Source organism: Cyanistes caeruleus, chromosome 13, assembly GCF_971803275.1.
Source record: "Cyanistes caeruleus chromosome 13, bCyaCae1.hap1.1, whole genome shotgun sequence".
NCBI classification, from domain to species: Eukaryota; Metazoa; Chordata; class Aves; order Passeriformes; family Paridae; genus Cyanistes; species Cyanistes caeruleus.
The window spans coordinates 118,616-135,548 of NC_141713.1; the positions used below are offsets into that span (position 1 = coordinate 118,616).

Sequence of the window (16,933 nt, forward strand, 5' to 3'; positions counted from 1 at the left end):
CAAATTAATTCCATTCGCTCTACACAAATTTGCTGCACATAAAAAACAGTGGAGTAGCTGTTAGAAGAGACATGTAACAAGGCAAAGGGACACCCTTTAAGATAACAAAGTAGGAAGGTGGGTATCTTCAAAAAAGCTAGAGCATCAAGTAAGAAACTGAGGTACAGTCTTACAAGGCCAAGCAGATCAAGATTTAAGGATTAAACCACATCAGAACAGACTGAATACCAAAGCAGCTCTGTGAAGACTCAAAAAAGGTTTGCTCCAGAAAATACAGTTAAGAAAACAGACAAGGTAGACCCAGTGACCCATGCAAACTTCTGGAAAAAACAGAGAAGGTGATTCTTACTTCAGGACTCTGTTGCTGTAAGGTGGCCAGCTCCCTTTGGTAAAGATCTGCAGCAAATGCATAAACCTCTGGTAACTGGGCCTCTGGATTCATCATTTCAGCCACAGTCTTCTCAGCATCACCCATTTGAATTGCTGAATTAATTCTGGCTACTGCTGCCAGTCCTAGAAATAATCAAAGAGCATAAAGAATAAGGAAGGCAGACAGTTGAGGCTCCCATAATAACAGCACTTTTATTTTGCTCAAATGCTTAACTAGAGAAAGAATAACACCCAAATTACAGGGAAAGAGCAAAACTCAGATCCATACATCCCCAGTTAGTCTTCCAGTACTGAAGACAATTAAAACACACAATGCTCATATTTAGTATTAGTTCACCTTTTTTGTCTGGTTATCAAGGGATCGTTTTAACATTTCAGTATTCTGATAGTAAGAAGCCTCATTGCAAATTTTTGGATGGGTGAACCATACCAATTTTCTCTTCCTTTCTACCTCTATCCTGCTCAAGGCAGTCATACAGGCACTCCATAGTGGGCACATGCTAGCTAACTTAAAACACTGCAAGCAGGTAAGCAAACTTTTTAGGCCTTCCATGCCTAACAAGTAAGGTACTTCAAAGGCAGCTGCCTACTTAATTCAGCATTCACTATTTTCCTCTCGTATTCTAAATCCTCTCTCCTCAAATATCTGGAAGCCTCCTTTCTACCTATCACAAAGTGAATTGCTCCTGCACAGTAAGAGAGCTCTGAGTGGTCTCAGAAGCATCTATCAAAAAACAATCAGCAAATTACCTGCATTTTATTTGCTACATGATATTCAGAAACAGTCACGGTTCTGTAGCTCAATGTGAATGATCAGCAGATAAACCTATCCTTCACATCTCTTGGAGCAATCCAGATTTTATATGCAGAGCTACGGATGCTAAACGCGAGCAGCAAGCAGGGAGCACAGTGCCTGTGGAAAAGCAGGCCACGTAACTTTCTCAGACTCGCCTGAGAAAGCGGCCTGGGAAATCATCAGGAGGAATCAAAACAATCCCCAGAGATAGAAGACAGCCTTGCAGGTGTTGTTTGTCAGTTTCTTGTTTTCTTGCAAGAGAAGGTCGAGGGGTGGTGTACACCACCGACCAATGACGATGATGTGCTAGTTCACTGACCAATAAGAGTTTTACCTTTCTGGACTTTCGCGTATCGGTCTATAAAAGAAGGTCTGAGGTAATAAACCTCACTCTCCTGTTCAACTCACAAGAGTGTCTGTGCCGTTCGTACTGTCTCACCACTCCCAATAGTGTGACACAGAGCCGCAGCACAAAAATTCATAAAAGCATTCTATAAAAAGAGGTTATTTAAGTTTGATGCAAAAATTCTGTATTTCTTAATTCAAATTATATGCTGTTATCTCCAGCCACATTGTAAGAGCTGGATAAAAGACACTGCAAATAATCAGGGCAACCAACTCTCTTTCATGTTCTTAGCAGCTGTAAAGTACTTAAAGAACATTCATAATGACCATTCATAATAGACCCAAATATGGTGCTGCCTCATTTTCTTGATCACATCCATGGTGACTTTGCTGCTCTGCTGATCCTTACTTTGCTGGTACTGTTGTGCTGCCCTGTTAGCAGCATCCACTCCCAACTGCAACTCTTCCCTCTGCAGAGGACCTGTAAGGCCAGCCTAAAGAGAAAACAGAAACTGTAAGAGTGAAACAGTGCCATGTTATTAATTTCAATTACCTCAATAAAAATATTCCACTTGAACTTAAAACAGAAAGACTGCCATATACATAAGGAAATCAGAAATTACTCAGCAGATTCTCGGTTCAGGTGCTGAAAGACCGTATGTGTACAACCTGATCTTATTTATATCAGAACTGCAGTCTCATGAGCATAGCAATTTAAAGACAAGACTGCTTCCAAAATGATAAAATATTTAAGATAAAAGGCACGATTTTGTAGGAAAGGACTCCCTGTACATGAGCTGCGTGCTGGAGTGAGATTAGCAACTGTGCAGTTTGGCATGCACATACATAATCCATTATGTAATGTTGCGTTTTACCTCTGAGCAACTAAAGGGTTAGCAAACATCAAAATGGACAACATGTGGCTTTGACTTATACATACACGCTTCTTGGACTATATGATACCACACAAATACAAACAGAAAACGAGACTGAGTAACTAGGGAGGCAGAAGGGCTTTAATATTTTGGGTAGCATCACAGAATCACTGAAGCTGAGAAAAGATCCTTAGGATCACTGAGTTCAACCACACATCTAATATTGCCAAGTCCACCACTAAACCATGTCCCTAAGCACCATGCCCACAAGTGGCATATGATGGTATTCTTACAAGTGAAAGTAGTTCACACTTACCTGATAGGTGTTTATAAAATCCATATATCCACATTATTTGGGCACTGACAATAGTAAAATGAGGGAGGACACACCTTAATTTTAATAGTTCTATATACATACAAGTTGGTAGTTTAAGGTTTGGTCAATTATACGCACACCTACATACAAACATTATACCGGCCTTTCACATGCAGAGATAAAACCTAAGTAATAGACAGGCTTACTGAACACTTCCATCTCTTAACATCTCTCTAACTTTTTCTAGCCAACATGAAATTGTAATGCAGGTATACACCAAGTGATTAGTACACAGTTGTATAGTGAAAGGCAGGAGCAAGGGAAAAATCTCACAAATCAGGGTAATCTACACTTTTCCATACCTCCTGTTTCTGTTGCCTATCACTCATAAACTGCTTGAAATACCAGTCACAATTTTCTCGTAGCAATCCTCGGAGTCCCAGTGCTGGTGTTGCCAAAGCTTCATACAGTGCTAATGCATCTCCTTGCTCCAAAGCCAGGTCAATCTTTGATACGGCTGCATGCGCTATTAACAGTAAAACAGTTTTGAGAAAGTTCCATGGTTTACATAACCTACCGCTCAGCAAGAAATACTCTCAGACCTGACAGATATCAAGTTAGGTATGTAATCCAAAAGGAACACTTCCAGAGTCAATTATGAAGTCAATTATGAATTATTAGTCTGAAAAACAGGCTAATGCCTGGAAATGGCATGCAGTATACAAGATGAAGAACTGAAGGCCCCAGCAACACGGACAATCCATTTCCAAAAGGTAGGGTAACAGAAGTCATAGTGAATTAAGCTTACAACTACGTATTAATACTGACTACAAAAACAAAACAAGACCAAAACCAACTAACAACAACAAAACCACACGACTGAACAAAACCAAAACACCCCACCACTAAAACCCACAAAAACAGAGGAGCTGCCTTTAATTTTTTTCAGCATTACAGAAAAAGAGGAGCACAGCTATCATTTTGAAGTACCCTTTTAATTAAGACTATTACTATAACATGATACTTACTGTTCACTTTATTGATGTTTCCCTGAATCTCAGCTTGAGTCAGAAGTTCTTCATACACATCTCTCTCTCTATCTGAACTTTCTGAGGCAATCTGAAGATGAAATGAAAACTAATCAGGGTTTCTGTGGCTTCCTTCTCCTTTACAAACCTTTTAATTGAAAAGGTCACAAAGTGTAACTTTACCCATATTGAGCTGTGATAGGCCATACATACACTACCTCTACACATGCAAAAAGAAGCCCTAGACATAAATACATTTAGAGCAACTACAGTCAAACTCTTGATACAGATAGCTTAGAAACATCTTATTTCAATGTAATGGCTCAACTGAACACACAGCAGAGCTCCAGAACATAGAAAGTTCAGAGTACACCAGAGCTAGGCATGTGTTATACAGTGTTCTAAAGCAACATGGACCTCTTCCAGCATCAAGTCAGTTTTGCTCATCATTTCATTGTTAGGAAAATATATCTATGAAAACAGAGGGATGCATTCCAAACATAAAAAATGGTGACAGGAATTCTGTATCTTTGTGGCCCATATTTCAGACAGCTAAACAGACTAATGCAGCTAACTATTGCCTGTTTTCTGCAGGAAGACAGGGGAACATAATAGAAGGCCACAAGGTGTAAATCTGCCTAAGACTACACATACAGGACCTTAACACACATTCGGCAAACTCCCCACAGTTTGCCCCACACTGCACTACAAAATAGTAATGCATGCAAACGGTTTGAAAGAAGAACTGAGCTACCCTATTTTTAGCGTTCTCCATCTTGTCTTGCTTTGCTCTGTAGAGTGTGGCTTGGTAAGTGGATTCAAGTTGATCATCCAAATTTATTAGCATGGCATTAGGGTTCTTCATTGCTGTAAGAGTGTCAGCTGGAACCTGACGGTCAATTGCTTCATTAATGGCAATGACAGCAGCGTGCACTGAAAAACAAGCCACAGTCTGCCAGTTAGTCCCAAACAAAACAGCACTGTTAAAAATCAAGAAATCAATAAACCCTTATTTGAAATGAGCAGAAAAATTATCTGAAAATTAACTGGAAAGAAAAAGAGTTATCCAAGTATCTCTCATTTCCTCATGGCTTTGTGTTGCTGAAAAAAATAGCACCCTACTCTGTAGTTAAAATATTTTAAGCAGTTGAATCATCATGCTCCAAAAAAAAGAAAAATACAAAGGGGAAGAATAAAAACATCTTCCCAGTCTTCCAAAAGGCCTATCAGAAAGACTGTACTAGGCTTAAAACATGCAGCATTAAAATCAACACTTAACTGATCTGCTGATTTGAATAAGCAAACAAAATGCCATTTTTCCTTACATGCAGCTTCATCCACAGAAAGTTCATTTGCAAGAATTCCTCCAATCTTGCTGAAGGCAGGCATCTGAATACCATACTTCTCCAGTTCAAGTCTCATATTACTGATTTCCTCCTCTGAAATGCACATTAAAATAGTGTTACGTGTGTTTAAATGCATTAGCACTGCTATACTAACTGCTGCTGAAAAAAAATAAAGGACAGCTACAATAGATGACAATTATTATTTAAATAATTCTTTGAATATAACTCAGTAAGTGAAACAAAAGACATGAAAATGCTAAGACATTTTGCACACTTTTCTAAAATATACATTTCTCCCAGAAACTCACGTGGGAGTATTCTGTTGTTTTTCTTACTAGGAAACAATGCCAGAACTCTCATGAGGAGCTAGAAACAGACTCCATTCTGAGGTACCTCAACTATTGTTGCCAACAGGTCAGGAAAATGCACACAAGTAGTTTAACATTTTCTTTCTCCCCACAAACAGACTACACCTAGAGGAGCGAATGGAATGCATCAACACATGTGGTTGCTAAATACCATACAACTCTAAAAGAGTGTTAGTAGATAAGCATTTTAAAAGTATAATCAACAACCAATTTGCAGGGAAATAAAGTTTATACACCTTTTAAACCAGATGTATGCCCTCAGGCAAGAGCCTCACTAATGCAAAATGGAATTTGACACTTGTGCAAAATTAAGGAAGTGAACACACAACTTTGTGCTGGCATCTCCTGCAGCAGATCAGTTGTCAAACACCTCTTCAGCTGATGGCACCTCTAAACTGCCACAAGAGGTCAGAACCACATAGTAAGTTCCAAACTGAAAACTCTCCCAAGGAGATGGATGCAAGGCTTAAGCATCTTAAAACAGTGACAAAAGAGTTAAGACATTGTTATTTGTGAAAGTAAATGATTAGTGAACTGATGACTGTCTAACTGCCTGGTTTAGAAGCTGGCAGATGAAGCCTCTTTTTCTTAAATTACTAAAACTCCTCACAGCCATTATTTATAATTTTATTTGCATTTAGTATATCGACCGTAACAATCCTTTAATTGATGCTCCACAACTGATCTAGAAGGGTATGAGATAAAGGCAGCATACATGAGTGTTGTGTTTTGTTTACCTGTGAAGTCTACCTTGCCATATAAATCCTGAATCTGGGGGGCAAGACCCAATTTAAAAAGGTACAGGCTAGAAAAGAAAAGAAGCAAAGAATTAGAACTAGTCATTTTCCCTTGTGGTTCTGACAATGACACAATTTTAGGAGATACAGATTCAAGGACAGGTAAACCAGTATAACACCCGATAATCACCAAAAGAGTGAGCTGACTACTCTCTTTCCCCCTCAGCTGAACGTAACTGGCCCACCACTATGAAGTCTTCACAGAATTACAGAATGGTTGAGGCTGGAAGGGTGCTCTCACGTTTGTCTTGTCAAGCTCCCTTTTCAAACTAGGTCACACAGGATCAAGTTCCACAGGATCACATCCAGATGGCTTTTGAGTATCAAAACAGTGGGGACCACACACTTCAGAGTAACCCGTGCCACTCCCTGGTCACTCTCTCAGGTAAATGAAGCACTTCCTGATGCTAAGAGGGACCCTCCTGTGGTTTAGATTGTGCTGTTTGACTCTTGTCACATCATGGGACATCACTGAGAAGAGCCTGGCTTCACATCTCTGCATCCTCCCTTCAGACAGGTGCACATATTGTTGAGATTCCCATGGCACTATATGTTATATAGGCTGAATAGTCCAAACTGTCTCAGCCTGTCCTGACAGGAGAGATCCTCTAGTCCTTTAATCATCTTAGAGACCCTTCCTTCAACTCTCTCCAGCATGTTTGTGTCCCTCTAATGCTGGAGAGCCCAGAACTGGACTCAGGACTGCAGATGTGGTATCTCCAATAGTTTAGTATTCACTAGGCTGATTTGGCCTACTAAAAATGGGGTTAACGTATTCACTTGCAGCCTGAGAAATAGAATTGCTACAAAGGAGGGATGGACCCATACAGCTGTGTACAGATGGGTCTGGGAATAGAAATGCAACTCCTAGTTTTCGACTGTCATGCTAGCTCAACACAGATCACAGAATGGCTTGGGTTGGAAGGGACCTTCAAGATGATCTAGTTTCTACTCACCCCATTACCACAGGCAGGGACACCTTCCACTACCCCAGGCTACTCCAAGCCCCGTCCAACCTGGCCTTGAACACTTCCAGGGATGGGACAGCCAAAGCTTCTCTGGGCAATCTGTGCCACTGCCTTACTATCTTCTTGGTTAAAGAATGTCTAGCTCTGCCTCAGACAGCAGAAAGGGTGGGAATTGGAATGAAAAGGTACTTTTCATTCACTCAACATACTTCACTGTTTTTTTCCTTCAGAATCTGATTTGGCCGCTGCCCAAGGCAAAATATTGGCTTCATAAGATCTTTGCTCTGACCTGTTAAGATTGTTCGGCTAGAAAATTTGCCCTCATCCAGACTTCAGTTCAGGTCTCTCTCTTCTGTCACCTTTCAGCTTTGCAGAAAGATTTCAGAAGCAATCAGATTACTGTCTAGTATTCCTTACCTGAGTGCATGAATACAATAGATACAGCGTGGCATGTTCTTGCGATCATAGATATCTGTTGTTTCTGGGTAGAATATCTAAAGATAAAACGAAGTTAGCAGTCTGAATTATATTCACTCTATACAACCAAATCACATCAGCTCAATTCTTCTGCATTACACTAGAGAAACAGGTCATGGAACAGAACTCTTCAAGCTTCTCTGCCCTGGACCAATGACCAATGACCCTAGCTGAAGTGTCAATATTTCCTTTTGTTTCTAATAGGCAAATCAGAGCTCCCCTTTTCCTGCCAAGTTCTACATATGTGAATGGGTAGAACCTTTCTTTTGTGCGTACACCAAGATACCGGGTCATGAGGTATTACGGAGAACTTTGGTGAAAGCCAAAGGATGAAAAAACCGCAGGAGAAGAGAGAAAAGATAATTCTGTTTGGATTGAATGCGGTTGAGAAACAAGAGGAGAGACAGTTTCAAAGGGAAACACAGACCAGCACTGAGGTGCTCTGCATACTGTATTTTCAGTTAGCTGGACCCAAAAATTTTCAGTCAGTCTCCAACACAAAGCTCTTCAACGTTTAACAAAAGGGGTTGTTATTGAAGATTCAACTATTTTAGAAGTCCTGATTTATTATAACACAATAAAGTATGTTATTTTCCAGTTATTTGAAGGTTCCTTGCTGTTCCTGTGAGCACAAAACAGTGTTGCTCTTTCTGTAAAGGCAAGAGCAACTGAATGACCCTCAGTTCCACAGCATCAGTTTCCTGGCTGTTCTGCATAGGAAAAAACCTAAAGCATCAGTATCTCGTGTAAATGTACTGAATCCCAGCCCGTTTCTTTAACATATTCTCACACATTTACTTCCACCCAAACCCTACTTGCATTTGAAAATATTACCTCATACCTGGCACTTAACGTCCCTCTGTCTAAATCACTCCTCATTTCTTTTCACCTAACCACCCCAACAGCATATTTCAGTATTTCCTAATCCCGAATGTGTTTCTGTATGATCATCACAGATCCCAGGAAAGCTCAACTAGTAAATCACAACAAGGTATTTAAAGCTCTTTGCCAAAACTGAAGTGTTCAATTGGCAAGCACACACATGCAAAGAAAACATACATCGGATTAAACTACACAATGCCAGTTTTGGTGAGACTATGCATAACATGGCTACAAGAAAGCTTGACTATCAGCCCAGTGCTACCACAGTTCCACATATTTTCAGGCAACTGTGTTTATTAGCTCCGAGAAGCTTATCTGGCCATTTCTTTAGTCAAGTTGGTAATTTATATTTGATTGAGCTACAATGGCAAGATTTCAACTCAACGTGAAAATTTCATAGGAAAATCTGAAGAAACAGAGAATGTAGTATTTTGTGTTGTGCTGCTACATTTAGCATTGATTTCTAAAAAAATTCCACAATCAAACTGTAGCCTGGATACTGCTCAAAAGAACGCATGGCAAGAATGATGTAATGCAGATATTATGCAAGATAAATAATATCAGAGATGTGGTACACAAGGATAAATTTTTTGCTTCTAGTCATTCTCACACATGTAGGAGAATGAAATCTTTCAGCAAGTTTTAGGGGAGAGTTTCAACAGGGACACAAATCTAGAAATCAAAGAATAACTAGAGTAAGTGTGCTGATTTTTTAATAACAGCAAATGCTTCCACAGAATGCAAAGCTTTTCTGAGATTATTTATTTATTTGGATGTACGAGACAGAAGTTACCTTGGGGAGACCGATCTCAGACATAGCATTCAGCCACTGGATTACATTATCCGTGTGTCGGAAGTGGAGACCAGTTGCCTGAAATAAAAACCAGAAGGAGCAAGAGGGAGGGCAGTAAGAAATAAAATCACACCTGTCAAGAACAGCAGTTAGGTTCACTAACACAGATAGTGAAAACAGCACTTTTGCAGGAAAGTCTGAAGTCTTTCATATATGCTTATATTGACTGCTTATGACAAAATACTTAATCTAAGTGCAAGCTTAGATATAAAACTAAGAGTCCACCCACCCCCTCATTTAACCACTGTTCTAGAGTGAAGGCAGAGTTTCTCAGGTAAGACTAATACAAATTAACTTTCTGCTTATTTTCTCACAGTACCTCCACGTGTGCATATTCCCATTTTAGATGTCCATGGTCAACAGCACTCACCTTATACCTAGTCTGTTCCCTGTCATAGATTTTCTTCACAGAAACTACTTTAGGGGAGAAAAAGTTTCCAAGTTTTGCCAGGTAGACTCCATTTCTCAATCCTTCTTCCAGCTCTGTTGTGGCAGGCAGCTCCTCATTCAAACAGGCCTCCATCCATCTGGAAGTGCAAGAACAACAAAGCTGGTCATATGAGTATATTTCCAATTTGTGAACACAACCCCATGCCAAATAAGTCTCCTGTGGCTGCTGCTGTCATACTCAAGCATACTATTCACTCAGCACTAGGGGTTGAAAATGGATATAACACTAACACAGGATCTGCATCATTAAAATGCTAGTCGGTAACACGTCGGACAAAATATTAAGGAGAAATACAGAATTCATCAGCCAGACTTCCAAAAGTCATCATCTCCATGTTTCTCCTTCAGCCCACAACTCTGTCTACACAGAGGGGCCATCCCATCCTTTTAACTAACTTAAATCTTCTACAGGTTTATCTCAAGCATTTCTTTACTTTTATTAAGTATTTGCTAGTTATTGCGTGACTTACCCTACAATGTTCACAGAATCGTAGAATGGTTTGAGTCAGAAAGGTCCTCAAAGCCTATCTCATTTCAACCCTCTGCCATGAGTAGGGACACCTTCCACTAGACCAAGAACTCAGAACTCCATCCAAGACTGGTCCTGAACACTTACAGGGATAGGGCAAGCCACAGTTTCTCTGGGCAAGCTGCTCCAGGTGCCTCAACACCCACATGGTAAAGAATTTTTCCCTAATATCTAATCTAAAACTACCCTCTTTCAGTATGAGGATGATGTTCTCAGTCTAATCTTCCTATATATCTTTTCCCGCCCTACTATACATTTCAAGAACAGGGGAAAAAGCATGGAGCAGGCATTCTTCTCCTCATAACTCACTTTCCTTTATACTGTTGCCTTCCATCTCATTTAATGGTATCATGGATTTCACGACAAAAATAAAAACTACAGCAAAACATTTTGAAAAATCACTGTTCTCAAAACAGAAGTGCACCTTGATATTTCTTCTTTACAAACTATTGGAGGCTGCAAATTGCAAGCTCAGCTACAGTTTCTCCTGAAGATGACATGCTACCTGACTGCTCTGGTCTCTAAAAAAGGGACCTACATAACCACAGACCTCTTTTCTAAAGCGTCTTACTTAGATCATGCCTCACTTGGAGCTGAACTCTAAAAGCTCTTACAGGACAGATGAGCCTTGGATCAATAAACATCACAGAAAGGTGGCTTTCAAGACAACAGGGGTCCAAAACAGCAATAGTCCATACAATAAAACAGAGCTGATAGTATAACGTAAACAAGGTTAATAATTTGGCTCACAAGGATGATAAGCCCACATTACTGGCACTGATCTGAAACACAAGCAAGCAGATGATCATGCTTCCACCCAGTGTACTTTCAATCCCAAATGAGATACCACTGCACTATGGACTGCAGCCTGAGCCCAGGAGAAGGGGGGGCGTGGGGATTGCAACCCAAAGCAGGACCTGGAAAAGCACCAAGTAGTAGTGTTTACCAGGAAGAAAAGGTTTCTGGGAACACCTGACCAAAACCTGTCCATAAGCTACAAAAAGAAACTCAGTTCCTTTTAAAACTACTGTTTTCTCAGGCTTCGCTACTTTCCTCTCAAAACTCAGTTGCTCTTGAATATTGAGTTCTAGAAAGATGCACATACTAACCGAATATGTGACAAACATGACATAAGTTTAAAAATTCTGGACCATTACCAAAAAGATACTGTCACTTGTATGCCACAGACCATTACAACCAAAGATTCCTGAGAGGACACAAAGCTACTCAGATGCTGGAAGAGTCCAAATCATAGCAACAGTTTTCACAGTACCTTCCCAACTACTTTACTTGGAAAACAACAAAAAAAAAAACAATTAAAAACACCCACTTCCTTCAGACTAGAAGACCTAAAATGGAAGCAGAAGGGACATGTGACTAAGCCATTTAATTAGTACCTTATGGAAGGACACAGAGGCAACTAGTCACTCCATAATGAAAGATAAATGGCCCATAATTAGAACATAAGCCATCTCAATGTACTCATACCTGTTTCAACAGGTTCTTAAGTGGGTGTTAATATAACTGCAAAACTAGAGCAATTTGCATACAGTAATGCTCCTGCTTGGTGTGGCATTGCTTAACCATTTGCTAAGCCAGAGGACAAAGCTATGTTTTCAGAAAACATCATCCAGCACATTTATATTTAAAAGCTCACATACTTGGATTAAAATTAACACATGTCATTCTTAAAAGGCAGAAATACTTGTGGAATTTACAGACAAACAAGACAAATACATTTCCCAATGAGCAGGGAACCTGGTTGATGGACAACAACCTCTACTCCTTTTCAACATTAGGCATTAGAACAATATGTCATCAATAAGCTTTTCACAGAAACTTTTCAACTCTTTTCTACTACTTTGGTTGTTTCTACTATGCTCCCTCCCTCTCATCAGTACAGAAAACAATGTTTAACCCAGAATTATTTTTTCAATCAAGTTTTATCACATGACTGCATAGATAACATTGGACTTAAAATTTTACTGAAGCTAGTTCTAATTAAAGTAGTAAGTGCACATTTCCAATCAGCTAATCATGATGTTACAAAATCCCCCTCCTAGAAAAAGATTCTTGAATACCTTCATGCAGCTTCTATCATCACCTGCAATTTAGAGCCAGGATTTCCTGACAAGACATGACAGTAAAAATGTAGCATCAGGTATTGTTGGGCATCCAGTCTCCCACGTAAGGTTGTGTTCAAACTTTCAAAGGCAACACTGCTCCATTACCAAGGACTGGAGAAAAATAACATCAGTCATCTCAACTAACAACTTTTTTATTCTCCCACAATACAGCGTTATTGAGGATAGTGACAAGTTACACAAACGTATCCTATGTTTGAAAAGTATCATAGGCATATTTCAACCAGAACTGGAGTTTAGACACAGCAAAAACCTAATACTGATCATACGGAATACCTTTCACTCTTTCACTTGTGAAAATGTTGAGTTTGAGTTTGTGAAAATGTCTAAGCCTGAGACAATGGAAATAGTGTGGAAAAGAAATAAGTCACTCTTTTGCTCTCAGACTGATTATAGACAAGCCTGAGGAAGCAGAGCTAGCAAACTGCTAGTTTCTCCAGGAACTGCTGCAAGAGTATCAAATTGAATAAACAAACATACTAGAGCAGAAAATTTTAAAAATGGACAAAGCCTCTAAGGAAGGCTGCTCACTTTATGACAGGACTACCATGTAGTATGTTCCAGCACAAAAAGAAAACTGACCATGGCACACAGAATACAGAAGGCACCAATAGTTGGAAAAAAGTGATTTTATCCACCAATGAGGAAAGCTCACCTCTTGGTCATCATTAAGTAGCAATAATTTCTAAATAAAAATAATTATTTGAAGGGACTGGAAATATAAGTAACATTTTCTAACCTTCAGTTGTCCTACAGTTCCAAAACAATGGACTTTCCTTTTTTACACAGACCAAGCCAGCGACATTTTTCAATTCTGAGATCACACAGCAGCCCAACACACCATCTGAGTCTGCACCTGGTGGTCACTTCCGCTGTGCAGGGCGCAAGAGTGACATTACAACACTTCTAGCAAATAAGAACTCTAAGATGATAAAATATGTAACCTTGACACATACACATCATGCTGAAGAATAACTGGTACAATTCGTATCTGGGTCTGGCATCAACAGTGTCGGTTGAAGCTCAGTTCCACATCACATTCTGCTTACTGCATACCTCACCAGTTTCATTAGCAGGAAAGCTGCAAACAGAACCTCCATGTAAATTTCTGAGCCGCCAGTTTGAGAGCACTGGCCACAGAGTTCTTGATCATTGGTCAGAATCATGCTTCTCTTTGTAAGCATATCAGTGCCACAGCAGTACCTCTTTGCTTCTAGCATTCCCCTACCAACTACATTTCAGAAGGCTGTTGTCTTCTTCTTCAAGAAGCATATGCTCTGTTTCCTCCTGAATGAGGCCTGGAAATAGACTAGAGGAGCACAGAGCTTAACTCTCTTTCCAGGTGCATATGACTCTTAGTCTCCAATATTTGTAACACCGTATACCATACCAAGCCTACCCAAACCTGTGCTTTACCAACATGGTTAGACTGCCTTAAATATCTCCTTCTTACAACCATTACATACGCAGGCTGTTTGCCCAAAATCACATTCTTCAAACATATCTTCAACATGTGATTTCCATGTGTGTGTTCACAAATTCTTGAAATTAGGTCATTTTTGTGCACTTTTAAAGTGCCTGGAGCATCAAGAAAATCAGCACTGGATACTTTTGTAATGTAACTCTCAAATGTCAGTGCTAATGCAAAAGTTCCTAAAGTTGTCTAATACAAAAAAAAACTCCAAAAACCAAAAAACAAAAACAAACCAAAAAAACCCCAAACCCACAAAACATATGATAATAGTTTTGTTCACAAGAAAATTCATGAAAAATTTGCTCTTGATCTGCCAAAGTCAGTATGAAAGCCTGCAGCAGTAAAGACCTGAAAATATTCCCATGCTTCAGTGTTTGGTAGTTAATTTGCCAGTTTCACAATTCCAGTACAACTACATTTTGAACAAGAAGGACCTGTAACACAATCAACCTGTCCCTGTGTTGAAAACGACATTTATTTAGGTGGAAAGTAGTTTGTTTCACAGGATTTCTGACAAACAGTAAACAATATAAACCTCATTAGGTAACAGTTTGTGATAGCATCTTATTCATGTGCCTGCTGTAACAGGAGAATTTGGCAAGAATCTTATAGATGACAGAAAACACTCAAGAGGTCAGAACCCTCTGACAAATGGAGTTTCAGTGATCACAGTATAACCATCAGTCAGAAGCTGGAAATGAGACAGTGAATGACACTAGCCTGACATTTAATACCTACTACAAAAATGACAAATTATGTCACATGATGACTTACAGAATACTAAGCATTCCTCTCAACAACAAAACCTCGAGAAAGAAAAACTGTCTCCCTGTCCCTAAATCCCCAACAGATTTGCTCACCCTCAGGGTCCATATTTGCATAACACATCCATTTTTTTTACCCATCTTGTCTAGCACCCGGCACTGACGCAGTTTAAAGCGTTATCATCTTTTGCCCTAGAACTCACCCTACAGACACAAGGCTCACAAAAAAAGACTAAGAGAAACCAGCACATTCCAGACAGCAGGTGTCCAATCTAAAGGAAGGTACCAACAATACTTATTTAGAATTCCACTCTTCAAAGATCATAATCACATCCCAGGGAAGGGTGGGGGGAAGAGAAGCACAGGAAGGCTTTCATAGTGGTGTAACAATTAACATCCTGGGAAACGAGATCACCATCAAGAGATACAATGCTCAAGAACAGTCCTTTAAAGTCTTCTGATGCAGGTAAATCTGAAATCACATCTGTTAACACTCAGGACTTTGCTCGTATCAGTATGACACATGGTCAGGTACCTTTACAACCATTAAAATTACACCAGTAATTACCATAAAACTATCAGGATTATAATTTGAATTATTCTATTGAGAAAGATGTGTTTGCTAAAACACATTTTGACTGCTTGTTGATCTACAACCCTCTATTTCTCTACCAAAAGCATCATTCTTAATTTCACTTTCAACTCAAATAGTTTTCAAAAATCTAACAAGCTGAAATAGGAATTTAATCTTTGTCACTTGCCCCAGAAAAGAAAAACCTCTTGCCTTCAACTTAAGTCTAAAGCCAGTTTCTATTTAACCCATGTGGCAGACAGTCAGGAAATGCAGTTACACTCCTGTACCAACACCATAGCAAAATCTGCCAGACCTTGTTGAAAAGGGAAGCTGATTCGCATTTGGATGTAAAAACTGAAACACCCACCCCCATGTTTCATTCAACTTTATACTCAAAAGCATCAGAAAGTAACTGGTGCCCACAAAGTCTGTCCTGCAATCACTTAAGCAAGAAAAGGATGTTCAAGCTATCCACCCAGGAGAGAGCCATTACACCTCGTCCAACAAGCATCAGGAGGTCCAGGACCTGTTGCCCTGACAAGGTGGGTGACCAGTCATCAAGCTCTCCTCACATCTCCTGGGCACTTTCTCAGCTGGCAACCACATGCAGAATTTACAGGTTACAGATAAGGATAAGCCTTTGCATACCCTTTGATAATAAACAGCGATGACTATCTCTGTCCGGCACCACCTCCAGGATTCACCAGTGTTTGCTCACGATGTTCTGCCTCCAAAGGGGATCTAGTGAAACCAAACGCGAACATGCTGGGATCTGGATGACAAGCAGCTAATCCAGGCATTTTGAAAGACAAGTCATTCCAACTGTTGTACTTGGTGCCTTCACATCTAGATGCTTCTGCTCATGACCATTTAGCCCTCCTACTGCAATTCCCCAGAGGTGTACTGAGGAAAAGATGCATGGCTGCTGCAGCACCACAGCAGAGGAAAAAGAAGTGAGAGCAAAAGGGCAGCACCTTTTTTTCTCCCCACCCAAGTCTCTACATAAACCATCCAAAAGAATGTATGAAATTATGGCTTAAAAGCTTTTTCACTGCTCATTACTGCTGGCACCATAGGTATGCCATTTTTTGGACTAATGATACTACACATTTTATTGAAAGATGAGGATTCTCACACTCCAGCAGATCATCCATATGTGTCTCAAATATTTTTAGTGCTGTTACAGATGTAGACTTGGCAGGCATACTCACAGACGTTAAGAAAAGAAAACCTGGAAGACAACCTCAGCTCTTCATCCAGTTCACCTGAACAAGAGCATTAGACAGCCATGGAAAACACACTAACAAAAACATCTCTTCAAAATAACATATTCTAACAATTAACAAAAACAACTTATTCTAACTCTAAACAAACCAAGGAACCACCTCTGAAGATGAAAGATCTCTTGGAGAGTTAACAGCAAAGTAAAATAAATTTATCACATCAGGAGTGTTCTCCTCTAGAAAAGTGGGTGGATATTTAAATGCACTTCAGTAAGGTTTGTACAGATGGAGAGCTAGGAAAGCAAGTACTGCCCACAGCTAAAAGGTCTCACAA

At 39.8% G+C, this 16,933-nt stretch overlaps 1 protein-coding gene across 3 annotated transcripts in view; it reads right to left on the reverse strand.

Moving 5' to 3' along the window:
• Positions 1-16,933, reverse strand: part of IQGAP1 (IQ motif containing GTPase activating protein 1) — a 54,253-nt gene that overhangs the window by 29,764 nt on the left and 7,556 nt on the right. For all 3 annotated transcript variants that reach the window (XM_086848617.1, XM_023933701.2, XM_023933702.2), the window contains 10 exons: positions 9,812-9,968; positions 9,382-9,459; positions 7,647-7,723; positions 6,202-6,269; positions 5,076-5,189; positions 4,505-4,683; positions 3,751-3,841; positions 3,085-3,248; positions 1,941-2,025; positions 350-513 (listed from right to left, as the gene is read on the reverse strand). In XM_086848617.1, the coding sequence (XP_086704743.1) occupies positions 350-513; positions 1,941-2,025; positions 3,085-3,248; positions 3,751-3,841; positions 4,505-4,683; positions 5,076-5,189; positions 6,202-6,269; positions 7,647-7,723; positions 9,382-9,459; positions 9,812-9,968 (1,177 nt within the window). The remainder of the gene's footprint in view (positions 1-349; positions 514-1,940; positions 2,026-3,084; positions 3,249-3,750; positions 3,842-4,504; positions 4,684-5,075; positions 5,190-6,201; positions 6,270-7,646; positions 7,724-9,381; positions 9,460-9,811; positions 9,969-16,933) is intronic.